The sequence below is a fragment of the Callospermophilus lateralis genome, chromosome 7 (assembly GCF_048772815.1).
Source record: "Callospermophilus lateralis isolate mCalLat2 chromosome 7, mCalLat2.hap1, whole genome shotgun sequence".
NCBI lineage: Eukaryota > Metazoa > Chordata > Mammalia > Rodentia > Sciuridae > Callospermophilus > Callospermophilus lateralis.
Genome location: NC_135311.1, coordinates 98,429,372 through 98,445,553, shown reverse-complemented (window position 1 = coordinate 98,445,553; position 16,182 = coordinate 98,429,372). Strand labels below are relative to the sequence as shown.

Sequence of the window (16,182 nt, the reverse complement as noted above, 5' to 3'; positions counted from 1 at the left end):
ATGAAAATGAACCTTCCTCCCAATTTTGTTGTTTCTACTAATGCCTGGACCAAAACCAGCACTTCTTGTGCTTCTCTACTAAAAGGGCTTCTTCAGCATCAGCCTGTGACCGTTTCCCTTGTCATCCCATCCATAGGTGAAGACCAGGAAATTTTCTATCCCAAGGTCCTCATGTCCACATAATCTCTACTTTCCCCACCAATGCAAACCATTTCCTGCAAACAGATATCTTCAGATATCCATTTCCCAGTTCATCATAATCATCCAGACTTTGGAATCCAGTTTAGGCTGAAATCCTGTAACAACTATTACACATTCAGATTTCTTATCCACTAGGGGTCTGACTTTCAAATCAAAGGCAAGTATGAGAAAGCAAGATGTGTAATATAAATTTATTCTGTGACATTTTTCTCATTAAAGATATTTTAAAATACATCGTTATTTTATGAAAAATAAATACCTCATAGAAGAATTTAGATAATACCTGTAATATACATGATTTGACCCTGAATATTCTTTTTTTTTCATTTTGAACATCATTTCTTAAAAAATAACACAAAAATGATAAGGATTGCTGTATTCTTCACATGTCCTTAGTCTCATAAATTTTAATTCAACTGCCAGTTCTTTTCTCAACTATGTATGTTAATGGTATTTGCTCCTGTTTTTGGATTGGAAGAGTATCCATTTTCTGTTTCTTAACAGTGATATTTAGGTCCTCTTTTTCTGATTCTTCAAGAAAATGCTTCATGCTGAGTTTGAATAGCAATCGAGGGTCTGGTCCAGAAAGCGGTGGGCAATTACAGATCTCTCGAATTTTGAGAGCCTATAAAGAAAGAATACAGTGCAATTCCTGATATATTTTATGCAAATCAAATATAATGCATTCTGTATTTTAGAATGAAAGTCATCTTAATTAAAACTCATAAAAGATAAACACAGATAAATTCATTGTAAGTATCTACTTACCATTATTTGCTCAAATAGTATTTTTTAAACAACAGCAATTGTATCTACAACAACTGCCCAAACGCTCTGTAAAGAATAAATAAATCTTAGAGATATCTCTATAGTTTCAGTCAAAATCAAGCAGACCCTGAGAACAATCATTCAGATTAACAATAATCTGAAGACACTTAAGAATATTTTTTTTAAATAAAAGGAAAACAGTAGAAAATACATGTCTGAACATACTGAAAAAAGACATACTTGGACAGCATGGGATGAAATTCATGCAAGAAACAGAAAAGGAAACAAAATCAAAATCAAGACAATTATAAACTGTAGGAAAAATAAAATGCTGTTGGAGAAGGAAAAGTCATCACAGTGCATTATGTGGCTCAGCTACAACTACAGGATGGTTGCAAGTTCCAGGACAACATTTAGAACTTAGCAAGACCCTGCCTCAAACTGAAAAAAAAAGGCGGGGGGGGGGGGGGGGGAGCTGGGGATGTAGCTTAGTGGTAGAGTGCCACTGGGTTCAGTACCAGTACCAAATAAAAAATAGAAATAAAATGCCAAATCTTGGTCTAACTAAACTCACAATTTTCATTAAATGGTTAAAATTTAAGGGGAAGAAGAGAGCTGAATACATGTGTGTGCATGCACAGGTATGATATTGGTAAAAGGGAGCTTATGTCTGGTACTGTTTAGTGGAAAGCAAATAAAAGACCTAAAACTGAAAAGTTAGGAAGTCGCAACATAAGCATGCTATTAGATATAGTGGGAAATTTTAAAAATTATGCAATAAACTTGGAAAGTAATTAACCCAAAACTGAGGACAGGATTGGGGGAACTGCTGCTTCAAGTAATTACCCTTAACTATTGACTTAACTCTAAAGAAGGCCCACGAATAACTTGAAGACCTTAAAATTAAAATATTTGTATGAAAAAAAAGTTTTAATATTTAGGTGGTTTTAAAAGGACATTTAAGTAGAAAAGTTGGTTCTGTATTTTTTTTCAGTACTTCTGACCTTTTTTTAATATTTATTTTTTAGGTGTAGATAGGCACAACACAATATCTTTATTTTTATATGGTGCTGAGGATCAAACCCAGCCCCACCTGTGCTAGGCAAGAACTCTACCGCTGAGCCACAATCCCAGCCCCAACTTCTGACTTTTTTTGATAGTGATGAGTACTAAGGGAAGTTAAAAAAAAAAAAAAAAAAAAAAAAAAACAGGGAGATAGTAAGTATCTGGGGGAGTGGTAAAATTTTAGAAAGGCTGGACAGACAAGGTCTTACTAGTAAAAAAAAATGACTCTGGGCAGGGAGAAGACCTAAAAGACTTAAGAGACACATAGCAATCTTGGGGAAAAGCATTTCACAAAGGAATTAACAGCAAGGAATGCAAGGGAGATGGAAGTGTGGAAAGTTGGTGAACCAGCACAGCACAGGTTGAAGGACAGAATAAGATAATATGGGCTCTCACAGGTACATCCTTTACATTGTACTGTGAATAGGCCTGCCTATTTGCAGGGTCCAGGGCAAGACTGCAAATGGAGGCCTGGTTACCATGTGTCTAAGTATCTACAAGCTATAATTCAAGATCATAAACTGTTATATAATGTATGTTCTATTCTCCTACTTCAATGAATATCAACTCAAAATTACCTGTATGTCCAGGTACAAAGTACAAATTCTTGAATTTCATAATGTATAAGGCTGAGGGAGAGTCTACTCTAGTTCCTTCTACTAGACTGCTGTCTGTTACCCTCTGCTCCCCTCCCCTCCCCTCCCCTCCCATTCCATCCCATCAGGCCTGTAAGGGCCTATGTGCATATGTATCCAAAGGAATAGGTCCACAAAGGCCCTGGAAGCAGACTCAATCATGTTTGGGCAAGATACCCAGACTAATGGCACCCATGTTCTTAGACAGGAATATCCCCTTAAACCTCTCAGGAATGTGGGGTAGAGGCAAGTGGCATGCAGTCAGAGAAAAGTCAGAAAGGAGTCCTCTTTGGTTGATGGGGCTAAGGCAGGAACCAGGGATAGGAGCATGTCTGATAGATGAGGCTATTTTTTACCAAAGTAAACTAAAGAGGTATGCACAAATGGTGGGACTCTATTTCATATACAATCAGAGAAGTGAAAAATTCTGCTCCATTTGTATACAATGAATTAAAGAGCTTTCTACTGTCATGTATAACTGATTAGAACTAATAAATAAGTAAATAAAATGTGAAGCTCTTTGATGGCAGAGGCTTTGTCTTACTTCCCTTTGAATCTCACAATACAATAGATTTAAGATATTACCTCTATTGAGCATTAACTGTTTGTCAAAGTAAACTTAATTTAAATAACAAGAAAAGGTTACCCTGCTATACAATTGAGAAAGCCAGACCCTCAGGGTGAGCTACCGTCCAAACAGGTATACTTTTGAGGGTGCAAGAGATGATACTGAGATTCAGGCATAAGCCAAGACTTTCTTGGCTGAACTGAAACATACAGGCAACCTTCACAACTATAGCAACTTTCTTCTCCAAGTGAGAAGTTTATCTGCTATACCACATGTCTAAGTCCCATGCTGGCATCATTAAAAGGGGAAAGTATGGAGTCCAGCACAGCAACAGCTGGCACAGCATTTAGCAATGAAGCAATGCACAGAGAACAGAAGAGGATGCCATCTCCATCATCTTTCTGTATTTAGTAAATACTGTTAAATTCTCTTATTCAGTTTTTTCCTATATTACAAATAATTAGACCACCACACTGAGTAAAGTAGTAGGTACACATCATTCAGAATAGTCATGGTTGCTCTCTGTAATTTACTTTGTATTTCTCTACTACTGGGCATCTGAATTGTTCCCATAGTTTTATTTGGCTTTTATAAATTACCCTACTATAAAAATATTTGTTAGCTGGTAGTGGTGATATATGCCTACAATCCCAGCAACTCAGAAGGATCACAAGTTCAAGCTAACCTGGGTAGATTAGGAAGACCTTGTCTCAAAAATAAAAAATAAATAGAAGGGCTGGAGATGTAGCTCAGTGGTAGAGTACCCCATGTTTAATTCCTAGTACTCAAAACAAACAAACAAAAAAAAACTTTGTATAAAAAAAATCTTACATTTTAACCTCCACTTGGGTTTACTTGAAGCAAAACTCTAGAACTATCTGATCAAAGAAATATTATAATTTCTATAATATAGAACCAGATTCCTTTCTAGCAGAAAAACTTAATCAATTTATAATGACATCAGCAATATAGTGATATTGAGTTTAGTCACAATCAGGATAACATAAGATTTCAAATTCTTATCAAGATAACCACATATTCCAAACACCAGAATCCTCAGAAATCATCAGTTAAATTTTACAGATGAGAAAATTGATCCCCAGAGAAGTTAAATGACTGGTAAGGAACAAAGAGTTGCCTTGGAAATCTTTGTAATAGTTTTATTTGCCAAAATTTGGAAATAATCAAGATGCCCTTTAGTAGATAAATGAGTAATAAACTGTGGTACATCCAGACAATGGAATATTATTTGGCTCTGAAGAGAAATAAATTATCAAGTCATGAAAAGACATGGAGGAACTTCAAATGCTTATTAATAAGTATAAAAAAAGCTAATATGAGAATGTTATGTGACAGTCTGGAAAAGGCAAAACTAAAGAAACTAAAAAATCATTGGGAGGGATAAGTAGGCACCAATTTTTTTTTAAGGCATTGAAACTATTCTGTATGATACTCTAATGGCAGATGCATGCCATATCTTTGCCAAAACAGAATACACACCACCAAAAGTGAACCCTAATATGAATTATGGACTTTGTGTGGTAACAATGGGATGGTGTAGGTTCATCAATTGTAACAAATACACGCTACTTGGCTGCAGGATTTTGATGGTATGGGAATCTGTACTGGGGTCAGCTAATTCTGTATTCCTCCCTCTCAATTGTGCTGAAAACCTAAAACTGTTTTTCTTTTTTAAAAAATGAGAGTCTGTTTTTTTAAGTATCTTGGAAGTAAAAAAACAGGGATTAGAACCTGTTTTCCATCTAATGCTTTCACCCAACATGCTTTTTTGTGCTAATGCTTGCTTGTACCACATGATATGCTTCTTGAGTAAATTCTTTTACTGAATAAATGTACTTTGGCATGTTTGAGCTGTTTCTTTAATTGCCAGAAAAACTATGTTATCTTTCATAAAGATTTTCTATTGCTTTCTTCATATGTAAACTGTGTCTCTCCTATTATCAAAGCAAAATTCTATAATACACCACATATATTTCTATAAAAGCTTCATCCATTTTGCAGAGTAAAATTTTATCTGATATCTGGATAAAATATTTTCATTTGCTTCATTATGCTTTAGGATGCTGACATCTTTTTACTTTTACAAATTCAAATCTTATTAAATATACCTTTATATCTTCAAAAGTGAGCAAATACTTTCCTAACATACTGCTAGAATATGACTTTCTACCTTTTTTTATTTTGATGTCTTGTTTAACTTCATGTACTGCATATAATAGGCACTTAATACATGCTAAATGTATAAAGAACACGAGTCATTGTCATAAGTGTCATAAGGAGAACATTCTAAGGAATTTATAGCCTAAGAGAAAGCAAGAAGGGGCTTTAATGGCAAGAATATATGGTTCTGAGAGTCCTGAGGAAGATTTGAAGTGCATATAGATGAGCCAACCTAGGGTAGTTTTGGTTTGCATTTCTCTAATTGCTAGCAATGATGAACATTTTTTCACATATTTGTTGACTGATTGTATATCTTCTTCTGAGAAGTGTCTGTTCAGTTCCTTGGCCCCTTTATTGATTGGGTTTTTTTTTTTTTTTTTTGGTGTTAAGATTTTGAGTTCTTTATATATTCTAGAGATTATTGCTCCATCTGACATGTGTGTGGTAAGAATTTGCTCCCAATTAGTAGGCTCTCTATTCAACCTCACTGATTGTTTCTTTTGCTGAGAAGCAGCTTTTTAGTTTAAATCCATCCCATTTATTGATTCTTGATATTAATTCTTCTGCTATAGGAGTCTTATTAAGGAAGTTGGGCCCTAATCCGACATGATGAAGATTTGGGCCTACTTTTTCTTCTAATAGACGCAGTGTCTCTGGTTTAATTCCTAAGTCCTCCACTTTGAGTTGAGTTTTGCACATGGTGAAAGACAAAGGGTTTAATTTCATTTTGTTGCATATGGATTTCCAGTTTTCCCAGCCCAATTTGTTGAACAGGCTAAGTGCATGGACACTGACCGTTCATTTTGTGCCTTGCACCATGCCAGGTATCGTTCACATGTTTTCAAAACTGATGTTACAACATGAGTCACAGTTTAAGTCTTGGGCCTGGTATATAATCCTTACCATAAAGTCTTATAAAGGAGGCAGGCAATGAAGGAGAGAAGCAGGTAGAACCTCATCCACACAAGTCATAAAGCAACACCTTTAAGATATTGCTTACCCTGATTTTAAATATGAAGAAAACCAAAGGTTAGATTTCCTTTCTCAAAGTTAAGTGGCTAGGTCAGAAACAAAGGCCAAGACTCCTGACACCCTGCTATTTTTTTTAAACAATTCAACTTCCTATGAGCCTCTTTTCCCCATCACCAACTATTAATTTTCCTAGATGCTAATGTTCTATAAAGCTGTGGAAGTGCTATTCAATTCCACTGCCAACTTTTCTATTTTTAGCCCACTATTATATTGCTTATTTTTCCTATCATTACCCACCATGCACTCATTTATATATTCACTAGGCATCTCAGAAACTGTCACAGGCACTAAGGAAACAATGAACAGGGGCTTTACATTCTAGGGTAGAGACAGACAATAAAAAAGTAAACAACATCATTTTGCATGAAGAGCATGAAACGTGTGTTGTGTAGAAAAATGAAGAACAACTGTGTGGAAGAGAGGCTACTTGACATTGAGGGATCACAGAAAACCTCCAAGGAGGTCACGCCTGTGTGAAGAACTGAGAGTAGGATGTTCCAGGCAGAGAAATAGGCAAGTAGAGGAGCTCTAAGAGGAAACAAGCTTGATGTAAAATGGCTGGAACCAAGAAAAACCTGGAGGTGGGGGCAACAAGTGATAAAACAGGAGAGGAAGGCAGTGGCCAAATTATGTGACTTGAAGACTGAGTATGGAGTCTGAATTTCTATTCTAAGTTAGATAAGAAGCTTCTGGCAGGTTTTAAGCAAGGAAATCACATTAAAGAGATCATTCTGAAAACAGGGTTTTAGGAATTGAGGTAAAAAATGGAACAGGGAGACTAAAATAGGGGGTGCATGTGGTAACTGGGGAAAGGTGATGGTGACTTGTACCAGGGTGGTGGCAGTGGTGAAAGAGGAGGACAGATTCCTAATGAACTGTAGAGGAAGTCAAAAGATATTCTTCTCCTTGATAGGATGCAGACAGGAAGGAAAGAGAATCAGCAAAGACGAACCCTACATTTCCTCCTGGGGGGCAATAGTTTTACTTTTAAGATGACACCCATGAATCTAAGGATAACTTACTTGCTTATGATATAATTGTTGAAACCTAGTATTCTACCATCTGATGATTAATGAAACCAGTCCAAAAATTCTTTTAAAGGTATATTTATCAAATTGTAGAAACAAAATCATTTATGCTAATGAAATGACATAAGATGAATCAGATACTCGATAACAACTCTTTTTATATCTTGAGGCTGGGATTAGTCATTGGGTAATTGTTCTTTCAACTTGTGAAAAAAATTCTCCAAAGTAAATCACCATCAGGGATAGATGCCCTTTTCTTTATTCACATGTTAAAATTCTATGGGTTTATAATAATTGTTTTTTTTTTCATTTGATTTATTTATACCTAACTGCTTTCCAAAATTAATTTGAAGAGGCTCATTCTATTTTACTATAGTTTCTACTTCTAGCTGCAATCACTCTGGCAATTCATGCACATGCACATATGCACACACTTTAATTACTGATTTTAACCTGAGCTATCAATTAACATCATCTAACTAAAATTACTCTCCCAAATAATTCAGCTTTATAGTATGTTAATTTATCTCTTCTCCAGATACTATTTTCATTTTATTCCTTGTCTAACTGATCCAATGATTATTGCCTTAACGAAATTTCGAAAAGAATCAACTACTGTCCTTTGATTCCTGCTTAATTTTATTAATTCTATTTCCTTTATTTGAGGCACTTATAATTCTCTACATCTTTTCTCTTTTTCTTTAATTAACAGAGACATTTAAATTGATGAAATTCTTTCTAAATATAGCTTTGGCAGCAACCCATAAAAACAGAAAAATGTCATTATAAAATTTATTTATTGTAAGGTATTCTCATGTTGTTTGTTGATTTATCTCTCACCTTTCATTCACATGGTTTTAATTTTTATGTGGTCATTTACCTTTCACTTTTGTTATAATAACTTAATACTATGTTCTGAAATTTTAAATCATAACATTTTATATTACAAACAATAATATTTTGTGAAAAGTGTGCATTTGATTTACTCCTTTTACTTAGCATTTTGTTTCTTATGTCAGTTACACCTTATTTTACATATCATACAACTGATTTTTAAATTCCTTACTTGTTTTGTGGTTCTTTAACAATGGCATAATATAAAATTAAGAATGATATAATCATAGAAACTAAACTGTGCAGTTAATTTAGTTCCTGATCATCAATAGATTCTGGGGAAAAAACACCGATGCTAACGAGTACTTCATTGACATGTTGTTAGAGTTACATTTATGAAGGATCTTCCATCTTAAAAGCAAGAATATCAGTATGGCTAGATATCATACCAAAGTGTATTAATTTTTTTGTGTTTTTTTTGGTTGTCTTTTCCCCTAGACTCATACTTCTTCAAGAATCTGAAAAGTAAGGTTAAAAATCATTCTTACTCTGGTATGACTGCTTTTTTACCTAGGAAGCTGGTAAGGGCCCATCGTTTCAATGAAGACTGGATCCTTCATAAATTTAAATATTCAAGTTTTGCCATGTCAGCAGTTCTCATGCGTGATATTCTGGGAATCTTCTAAAAAACACATCTTGAGAAATAGTATCTAAACAATGACAACAGAAAGTGAGTGATATAGATGCCACAAAGAAATGAAGACACCAGTAAAAAAATGATCGCATCTGTCCCTCATACTGTTATGCAACTTAGATTTCCTGGTGTCTTTCAATATGCTTTCATTTTTGGACATTTTTTGGCTTTGAGTGTTTTAATTCGGTTGTGCTACGTTCCTCTATCTTCCAAATCAATGAGTCTTTGTTCTGAGGCATCAATTCTGGTTTTTATAGCCTCCTCTGAAAGTTTTATAGCTCTGCTGTATTCACAAGTTTTGCAATTTTCGAAAAGGAACGTATCTTACATTTGTATAGTCATTCTTTCTTGTTCTGTCACTTTGAAGCAGTCAAGTCAGGCTTATCATGCCAGCTTCAGGTGGCACTGCCTCTGTAGGAGCTCTTGCTACCTCCTCTGCTCACTCCAGCAGTGAAATTTTGAAACGACACCTGATATTTTGTTTTTCCTTTTTTATGTTTTTCTACTATTAAGGCTTATCTTATGAGGAGACAATGGGCATTTCTGAGGCTTTGTTTTTCAATGTTATTACTGGATTTAGTTTAAATGAGGTTCCTCTGGTGATACTAGTTAAGGACACTGAAATATTCAATAAATTTTTTAGATAAAATTACCTTTATCATTCTTCTCTTTTCAGCTATTTTTTCTAACTCTTGTACACTTATTATTATTCTGATTTTTTAAGCCTTTCTTACCTACCTGTTCAATCTACTCTTGAATAGGAGAAAAATATAACTTTAGCATTCGTTATTTCAATAGGGTTGATTTGGCTGGTCTAATTTCCTTCTTCACTGTTTTATATAGACTCCTCCTGAAGACATACACTAAGGTCAGCCTCTTCAAATAGAAAAGGAAGATGGTTTCTCAATCATAAAAGCTCAGGTTGAGAACTGGATAATTGTAGGGTATGAAATTATCACCCCACAATCTCTTGTTAGCTATAAGGGGGGAAACTTAATGCACAATTGAAGAGTCAGGAAAACACACTGATGGACTCTGGAGCATGAGGGTAGCCAGATATTAAGAAATGGGAAGCATAATACGCTGCCTATAAAATGCTTTTGCCCCAACTGGACTTCAAGTTACAAGTGTGTGGAGAAACAAGTTAGATGATACCAGAAAGAAGCAATCAAATAAATCTAGAATCTAGAATGTGGGAGAAGATCTATTCAACAAGTCAATGACATATTGAAAAGCAAGATCAAAGTGAGGGGTACTGTTCTAAAGTCAAGGAGACTGAAGGGTCATGAGGACAAAATGCAATATGTGTACCATAATGGATCACAATCTGAACAAACCCAATATAAAACTCTATTTTGACGCAGAGAAATCTAAATATCTAAATATGAACATATGTTTAAATTTAAGGAAAAACCATGAATTTCCTTAAGCAGGTGTTACAGAACAACCTAGCCTCAGTATATGAGAATTGGGCCCCAAAGTATCATTAGGCCAGAGTGCAATTTATTGGGGACTTACTGTCAGAAATGTGGCAGCGAGACCAGTTATACCCCTTCAATTTGGGTCAGAAAGAAGTCATATATATTGGTTAGGACAAAAGCGACTTCATCCTTGCTGGAATGACTAATGGTTTTGTCTATTTACAGTTTCCTGGTAAATGCCGGAAAACCAAGTAAGGTTATTCCAAAGTCATCATGGAGATGACAACTCAAGTTAGCTGCAGCCATGTTAAGCTGAACCCATGTAAGAGGATAATGGTATACTTACAGAATATATGGACACTACTTCCTGAAATGCATATTGAAGTATACAGTGAACAAGCTCAGGAAATGCTACCCTGAATATGGCACTTAGGTATGCTGATTACTTTGAACTAAGGACATTTGGAGAACACAGAAGGAAAGCAAGGCTTTGTCTAAACCCCCCATCTGCCTAAAGACAGATACTCCTAAAGGAACTCAACTGTTATGAATTTCTTCTTGAGAAGAATTTCTTCTTGGGTAATCTTATCAATCAGGGAAGATTAACTCACAGCACAGGAGAAGAGACTGGAGGTTGATGCCATGCCCAGATAACCATCTATTCTTCAACTTTATTACTTGAGAGACTTTTTATCTGTATAACAAGGCAACTTTTATTCACCATACATTTCCTCCCTTTACCCTCCTGGAATTTCTATCTCACCCCACCCTAAAAGCCCCAATCTTATTCCTTTCTGTAGCTCAGGATACTATATAAGCTCTAATGATCTGACTCTTCTTTGAATTTCATATTGTTGTGGGACTCCAGTGCATATGTATATAAATAAATATGGTTTTTCTCCTACTAAACTGTTTTACACTGTTTTACATGAATTTAATAACTAGGGTAACCCCCCAAAAAACAGAAGTGTAAAAGGAAGACATTTTGTTCCCCTGCAATGAAGTTCCCGACATATCATCCCAAAATATGACTATCAGTCCAGAAAATGACATCCCAAATATCTCTTTAGCACAATAATTATTTTGAACTTATTTTAAAAAACAACACACACAGAAGAAGCTCTGAAAATGGCAGAAGTTACCCTTTTGTTAGAGAAATTTACATCTATAAAGAAAATGTATTTCTCTGTACCAGGAAGAAAAAGATTACTCTGTAAATCACTGGAGACTTTAAACAATGGAAAGATACTGACTTAAACCTGCACAATACACCTTACCACACTGGCTTACCATGCTTTTCTGTCCATCTCCCCATAGCAAGGCCCTCACTATGCTCTCTGTGTTTCAGCTGAAGATGTTATTTAAGCCTGAATTCAAAATCCTCTTTCCCTGGTATCACTCATGTGTACATGAAGTTTACATGTTAATAAACTTGCATCTGTTTCTCTCTTGTTAATCTGCCCTTTGTTACGGGAAACCTGTCCTAAGGAAGAACTATGAAGGGTAAAGAGTTATTTTTTCCTCCCAGATAATTAGGGATAAAATACCCTGATGTCTGCTATTTACATTGAAATACATCTGGGGGAGAAGCAGAAAAGGACAGATAAGCAAATGCATAAAAGGGTTGATACTGTTAGATGAGTGAAATTGAGTTTCATTAATTATTCAAATCATTCTCTACTTTTACATGGGTTTTTAAAATTTAAAACTAAAACATACATTTTAAAGTACTTTTCCTCTCTGTCCTCACTTCTCTTCTATCACTTTTGCCTGTATGCAACTTCACTCTTGATTTTACAGCAGTGTTTTTAGTAAATTTTAAATGGCTCATGAAAGTTTTAAATGTTCCTCCTGGAAAATGAAACCAACCCCTTTACTACTACCTCTACTTCCAACTCCATCCCTTAATTTCTGAAAGCAAGCATATATACACTTTTTAAAATACCTAAGGAATTTAACATTAAGAACTTCAATCCATGTAATATGCTAACTTCACTTAGCATTATCTTCTCTAACTCCATCCATTTACCTGCAAATGCCATGATTTTAAGTCCTTTGGGTATAGAATGAGGAGAGGGATAGCTGGGTCAAATGGTGTTTCCATTTCCAATTTTCCAAGAAATCTCCATACAGTTTTCCATATTGGCTGCACTATTTTGCAGTCCCACCAGCAATGTATGAGTGTGCCTTTTCCTCACATCCTTGCCAACACTTACTGTTGTTTGTGTTCTTAATAGCTGCCATTCTGACTAGAGTGAGATGAAACCTTAGAGTAGTTTTGACTTGCTTTTCTCTAATTGCTAGTGATGATGAACATTTTTTCATATATTTGTTTGTATATCATCTTCTGAGAAGTGTCTGTTCAGGTCCTTGGCCCATTTATTGATTTGGTTATTTGTTTTTTTTGTTTGTTTGTTTGTTTGTTTGTTTTGGTGCTTAGCTTTTTGAGTTCTTTATATATCCTAGAGATTAGTGCTATATCTGATGTGTGAGGGGTAAAGATTTACTCCCAAGATATAGGCTCTCTATTCACCTCACAGATTGTTTCTTTTGCTAAGGAACTTTTTAGTTTGATTTCATCCCATTTATTGATTCTTGGTTTTAATTCTTGTGCCAAAGTAGTCTTATTAAGGAAGCTGATAGATGAATGTATATATAAAAAAGTGGCATATATACACAATGGAATATTATTCAGCAATAAAAAAGAATAAAATCATGGCATTTGCAGGTAAATGGATGGAGTTAGAGAAGATAATGCTAAGTGAAGTTAGGCAATCCCAAAAAAACAAATGCCGAATGTTTTCTCTGATATAAGGAGGCTGATTCATAGTGGGATAGGGAGAGGGAGTATGGGAGGAATAGACAAACGCTAGATAGGGCTGAGGATTGGAAGGGGAAGGGAGGAGGCATGGGGTTAGAAATGATGGTGGAATGTGATGGTCATTATTATCCACAGTACTTGTTTGAAGACACGAATTGGTGTGAATATACTTTTTATACAACCAGAGATATGAAAAGTTGTGCTCTATATGTGTAATAAGAATTGTAATGCATTCCACTATCATATGTAAATTTAAAAATTAATTTAAAATAAATACATAAAATAAAAAGAACTGCAATCCAATAGATCTGACAAAAACTAATGACAACAGTGGGTTGTTACTTTTAAGAGACAGAATAAAAATATGGTAAGGATAATACCTGCATGACTTCAAAATAATAAAATAAGACATGCTTATATATTAGTCTGATAGGATATTTGATTAGGTATCTTTTTTCTTGAAAGGAGAAAGAATGTCAATAGAAAATAAAAACAAAGAATTATAAAAGACTTTGAAATGGGCAAAAAATATCATTAGGTGGTCTATTAAGTGTGCCCTTCTAGGTTATCTGTACCTGTCATGGTCTTTGAGCTATTTCACAACTCTGTAAGTCATAGAAAATTAATAATAATGAAAATGATACTTGTCTATGGAAATGGGAAATGGAAATGAACTATGTCTCATAGGATGAATCTGATTACTGCTCTATAAATGGAGTTTTGCATCTATTTGTATTCCTTACTGCCTATATAACTCTTAATGAAATAAAAGTCAATATGGCTGCAGAATGTAAAACATGAAGAAAAAAAACAAAAGTAAAAGCAAAAATTATTTCCTGAGCCTTAGAGATCTACTGACAGGAGCAAGATTATCACACAGATATCATGCAGGAACTGAGTCTGTCAAAGGGAACCATTTTCTAGAATCTAACAATATCATGTAATGTTCAAGAAATACCAGAGTAACCCAATGCCTTGACCTGGACATTCTGATGGACCTACAAAACTTACGACCACCCTTCTTTGCATCAGTTCCCAATTGCTGGACTTGATAAAAGCTGAAGTCCACTTTCCTGCTGTGGAATGCTGGTGTGGTCTGAGCCTGCGTTCCTAATTTGCAATCTATTCTGCACCTGAATAAACTGTCTATGCTTTCCCCCTTAACCTCATTTATGATTTCTTGGCTCACACTATGGTTCTTGAGTTGTCCTTTGCACTAGTTGTAACAATTAGTTTCCCACATTAATTAACAAACGTTAATTAACAAATTCACACATGTATTCATTTTATATTTGAATGAGTAATGATTTCATCTTTTGAAAAATTTATACTTCAACTCTTTTCATAGTCTGCAATGAAAATTTAGTCTGACCAGTTTTTGAAGTGATTTAAAGTAAATAACCAGGAATAAGAATATTTAAAGTAAAATTTAAAAAGTAAAAATTCAGGCCACTTAACCTGAATTGTCCTCTATAATGAACAAATAATCAGAAAGGTTTTCAAACAAAAACATTTTATAATCAACCACTCTTAACATAGACGAATGATAAATCCTGTCATTTGTAACAACATGGATATATCTCTAGGACATTATGGTAAGTGAAATAAGCCAGGTGCAGAAAAAAAAATACTATATGATCTATCTTATATGTGAAATCTTAAAATGTTAAACTCATAGAATTTGAAAGAATGGTAGCTCTCAGGGTCTATGGGAAAGAGATGAGCATGGGAAGATACTGGTCAAAGGGCACAAAGTTTCAGGTAGAAGGAATAAGTTTAGAGAGCTATTGTACATCACTGTAATCATATTTAACAAAAATATGCTATACTAAAAATATATAATATATATTTGAAAACTGTTAAGAGTATAGATTTTAAATGCTGCCACCCCTCACAAAAAAAAATAAGCTTAGGGGGAGGGATACATTAATTAGCTTGATCTAATCATTCCACAACGTGAGCAAATATCAAAACATGTCATACCCCATAAATATATACAATTTTTAAGGGTTAAAGTAAATAATAAACCCATTTATTTATTTTAGGAATGGCACTCACTGTATTTATTCCCAGTAACTAAAGTATTCATGAAACAACTGCTGATACACATCAGAATTATTCTACTTTACATCAAGTAAAACAATTACTAATTCTTAGAATATAAACAATAATAATTGAGTTTAATAGGAAAAAAAGGAGGGAAAATAATGCCAGAGAGACCTCATTATTGGATTAAAAGTGTCCTTTGAAAACAGAAGGCAAGACACATCAAGGAGGGGGAAAAAAAATCACCTCCAATTTTTAACATGTTTTTCTAAAAATATCATTGCTGTCCCTCCCTTACCCAAAAGCAATTTTTCCTAATAGCCCATTCATTTCAACCTCAAGCAGATACACATCACGTATAATATAATGTTTTTTTTTTTTTTTTTAAGGTTTTAGACAATGTTACTGTCAGGCCTCCTGGCTTTATATGATTCAGAGGCCAATTCAATTACAGTAGCTGCTATGATATTTGCCTTTTCCTCCACACTCTCCATGTCAGACAAAATGAAATTCTGTAAGGTGAGCAGTGTATGTTTGTGTACATTGGCCAACAATGACATTTCACTTTAATGTTAAACACTCTTATATTTTCTGCTCATGAGATGTATAATAGTAATGATTTATTCATTTACTTTGTGCAATTATAAAGGCATAAGAATGATTTACGCATGAGTTCAAACCCCTAGCTTCCTGAAAGTTTAAAGGATTCAAAATAAAATGAGATTAAAATGAATGCATTTACAGCCTGTTACTGAGTGATTTTGATACCTAAAATTTGAACATGAATATCAAGATTTTAAAAACAGTTAACAAATAAAGCTGGCATTGAAAGCTCTAAAAATGTTTAAAAATAAATCTTATTCAAATGATGATTATGACATTAATTAT

General features: G+C 34.4%; 1 protein-coding gene across 6 annotated transcripts in view; it reads right to left on the bottom strand.

Moving 5' to 3' along the window:
* Positions 1–410: 410 nt before the first annotated feature.
* Oma1 (OMA1 zinc metallopeptidase) overlaps positions 411–16,182 on the bottom strand; it is a 63,379-nt gene continuing 47,607 nt past the window's right edge. For all 6 annotated transcript variants that reach the window (XM_076862385.1, XM_076862383.1, XM_076862382.1 and 3 more), the window contains one exon: positions 411–826. In XM_076862385.1, coding sequence (XP_076718500.1) covers positions 614–826 — 213 coding nt within the window. In that variant the 3' untranslated portion in view covers positions 411–613. The remainder of the gene's footprint in view (positions 827–16,182) is intronic.